The sequence below is a fragment of the Arachis hypogaea genome, chromosome 18, assembly GCF_003086295.3.
Source record: "Arachis hypogaea cultivar Tifrunner chromosome 18, arahy.Tifrunner.gnm2.J5K5, whole genome shotgun sequence".
Taxonomy (NCBI): domain Eukaryota; kingdom Viridiplantae; phylum Streptophyta; class Magnoliopsida; order Fabales; family Fabaceae; genus Arachis; species Arachis hypogaea.
Window position 1 is genome coordinate 13,322,810 of NC_092053.1, and position 3,672 is coordinate 13,326,481.

Sequence of the window (3,672 nt, forward strand, 5' to 3'; positions counted from 1 at the left end):
CTCAGTGTGGGCCAACTGCAGATACCAAGTCATATATGGCAGAGAAGGACAAAGGTCTATATGATGGTGTATGGGTAGACGATGGTCGGCCCGAGCATCCCATAACTCATGCCACCCACCAAGCAATTGCGGGAACTACTCGCCTCGGCCAAACCGACCATCCATCCTGTGGATGTCGTCAATGTTCAGTGGCCAGGTCGGGATGTGCTGCAGGCCACCGAACTGACGTACCACCCAATCCACCTGATGCCACTCGACAATAGCGAAGCAAAGCAGCGGGAAGACAACCACCCCCGAGGCTTCAGCCTTAGCTGTCGTCGGTGGAATCAGACCGTGCAGCTGTGGGTCTGCGTACGGCGTCCACTCCACCTATTCACAAAACACAAATTAGTTATGGCCTTCAAAGTTCAAGCACAATATTTATTAAATAAACAAAATTTGTAACACTAAAGTATTTATCACTTACGTTCAGCAGCCCAGTCCTATTCAGAGTACGCCTACAATGCCTAAGCCTGCCCTCGCCTCTGGCATTGTTCGGTAGATACTGAACCCACCTATAATGATGCGGATAAAGCCCATTATTGCTCAAATTTGTTAACAACTTCATAATTTAACGAAGGATTTTTACAAAAAAAGGATAATACCTCTCGACCAGCGGAAACCGATGCGTGTCAAATCCACCGGGCCGTAGCAGCGGAATATAATGATAGGCCCAAGACAGCAGCAAGCTGATGCAATCTCCTAAGTTGCGCTGGCCATGCTCTGTGGCATGGCACATCTGGCGGTATAGCCATGCCAGCACAGCCGAGCCCCAAGATAAACGGCCACATGCCTCAAGGTCCTCTAGGAGGGGGAACCACCTAATGTACACCCGAGAATCAGATGCATCTGGGAACAGGATACTCCCTATCAACTGTATGATGTACCCTTTCATGTACCTCAAAAGGCGCTGCTCAGCAGGGTCCTGCTCCAACTCTCCATAGACTGTATTGTGGAACCATGTGAGCTTTACTGTCACTTGGTCTGTGACTGCCTGTCATCTGTGTTGGGAACAACACCCAGCAGCTGCTGACAAAAGTCCTCAATGGTCCGTCCATGATGGTACTGCTCCCAACCACCTATACATCCACTCACAGGATCATCGTCAATCCTCAGTCTCAGCTGATAGGCCACGTTTTGCAGGGTGATAGTCATCTCCCCTCATGGTAGATGAAATGTGTGGGATTCAGGCCTCCACCTCTCTATCAACGCCGAAACAAGTGGCCAGTCGTGCTCGAACTCAACCATATAGGCCTCATACTCAAACCCGACTCGTCTGAGATATGGCCTAATCTGCTCAGGCGGGCGTGTCATCAAATTCCGCCTGATGCGCAAGTTCTGAGGAGCCTACCAAACGGAAACATAAAATTAGAAAAAAAATTATCGAGAACACCTAAAATAACAACTTAACTGTTTATTAATTATAATGAAATAAACAACAATGATAAAAGCGTACTACTCGATCAAGTTTGCCAGCAATGTGCTCGGCCTGATCTAATCTGTAGAGCGTCTCCTCGTAGCCTAATAACTGATGCTCCATCTAACCACACTCTAGTTAAATCAAACAACATATACTGAATTCAGTTCCTTTCACATAAACTAAATTCCGAAAATAACGTATTTTAACCTACTAATTGTCTATCTTACTTCTTAATCAGCTTGTAAACTTACTAACTAAAATTTACCCCAACTACATGACGCCGTCAGCTAACACCCTAAACAGCCCTAATCAATAACCAACTGAATCCTAAATTTTACTAATCATGTTTCTTTCTACTCTTACTTAAATCTAACTAATTATTCCACTAATTACCTTGTAATTCACGACTTAAACTAATTATTCTGAGTAACCGAACTAACAATTGACTAACAACTTATACTAATTAACATGTTATAAACAATATACAGCAACTGTACTTAAAAACAATAACATAAAAATCTTAACTAACATGTTATAAGATCTAACTAACATGTAAACAGTAACTCTAACTAACATGTAACCACTAATTAGTAACTTTAACTGATATGTAAACAGTTACTCTAACTACTCTGAAAAAAATAATTCTAACTAACGTATTATTTACTGACCTGGAACGGAAGATGTCGTGGATAACGAACTTCATGTACGCCAAAAGACAGAAAACAGGAACATAGTAATTTTGGAGAAGAGATGGGAAAGAATCGGACAAATGAGGATGGACTCACCTAGTTTTTGTAGTGCGTCGAACTCAACCTAGAATTCGCCGAGAGTATGGTGAACTTGTCCTAATTACCAAAAAAAAAAATCGTATTTTCGAAAATAAAATTGAGATATCTTGTTTTAGAAATTAATTATTTTTTTATTTTATATTAAAAAAATCCCCTCAAACGAGAAGGTCCGACAAATACCTGTTACGTTGCCGGTAATAATAACATGTATAACAAAGGTGAAAGTGGAATAAACAATAAATGAATATAAAATGGATAGAAAACGACATAAAATATTACTGTAGAATTTTGTCATATACGTAATGCATGGAAATGCACTATTTGACTATTTGTAAGCAGAATAGTTTTGTCTTGATGTCAATGCTTTTATTGCAATATATCCTTTATCTTTCTTCTTTTTTTGATTTGATGTCTCTTGACCGCCAGTCCGCCATGCCATATATATGGTCCTTCTCTATTATTAGGATCATTTACGGCAATAAAATAAATAAATATTAAAATTATGTAAATCTCTTGAATAAAAATTAGTTATATGCCTATTTTTTGGCTGATTTTTTTTATATGAAAAAAATATTGGTGTTTTTTTTAAATGGGATTATTTGGTATAATTATAGATGGATGAATTTTGTAGGAGAGAAGTCAATACGTAGGGGCGTGCTAGACACGTGGCAGCATCTTGACTAACACGTGGAGGTGTGTTGGACACGTGGCAGCATATTGACTAACACGTGGGAGACGTGTTGCAACACATGAAAGGCGTGTTGAATGATTTCCACAATACTGTAATTCACTTCAAATATCAATATTTAACTAAAACACCATCTCTATTTCCATATTAAAAATAATTTTTACTATTTTTTAAATAGATTTATAAAAATTAAATTAGACAAATTCAATTTATCAATCACGTAAAATATTTAAGAAAATTGAATTAGACTAATTTAATTTATTAAAACAAGTAAAAAATAAAAAAAAAGTAAAAGTACTAAAATTTTTTTTTGAGAAGTTATAATTTATATCATTTTTTAAAAGATCTTTTTTCTTTAGAAAAAAGATATTTTTTACATAATAAATAAATAAATAAAATATTTTTATTTTATTTTACTCAAACATAATATTTAATAAATAAAAAAATATTTTTATATGAGATATCAAATATAAAATAATTTTTATTTTTTATAAATTTTTTTTAAAAAAATATCATTTTAAAAAATCTTTTTTGAGAATAGCGCCAAATAAACCCATAAATTAAATGGGAGATTAATTCCATTAAACTAAATTTATATTCTATTTAATAATTAATAAGAATAAAATGAGTTAATTATCTGTATACAACATAAAACTTTACATTTTATTATAGCGATATGTCTCCGCAGGAAAGACCCTTAGAACAATAGCTCCATATTTGTCACATCCTCACATGGC

General features: G+C 36.0%; 1 protein-coding gene across 1 annotated transcript; it reads right to left on the reverse strand.

Moving 5' to 3' along the window:
• Window positions 1-307: 307 nt before the first annotated feature.
• Window positions 308-1,194, reverse strand: LOC112769590 (protein MAIN-LIKE 1-like). Its single transcript, XM_025814090.1, has 4 exons — window positions 1,074-1,194; window positions 645-984; window positions 463-554; window positions 308-369 (listed from the first exon to the last, which is right to left on the reverse strand). The coding sequence occupies exons 1-4, from the start codon at window positions 1,192-1,194 to the stop codon at window positions 308-310; spliced, it is 615 nt and encodes a 204-aa protein (XP_025669875.1).
• Window positions 1,195-3,672: the final 2,478 nt, after the last annotated feature.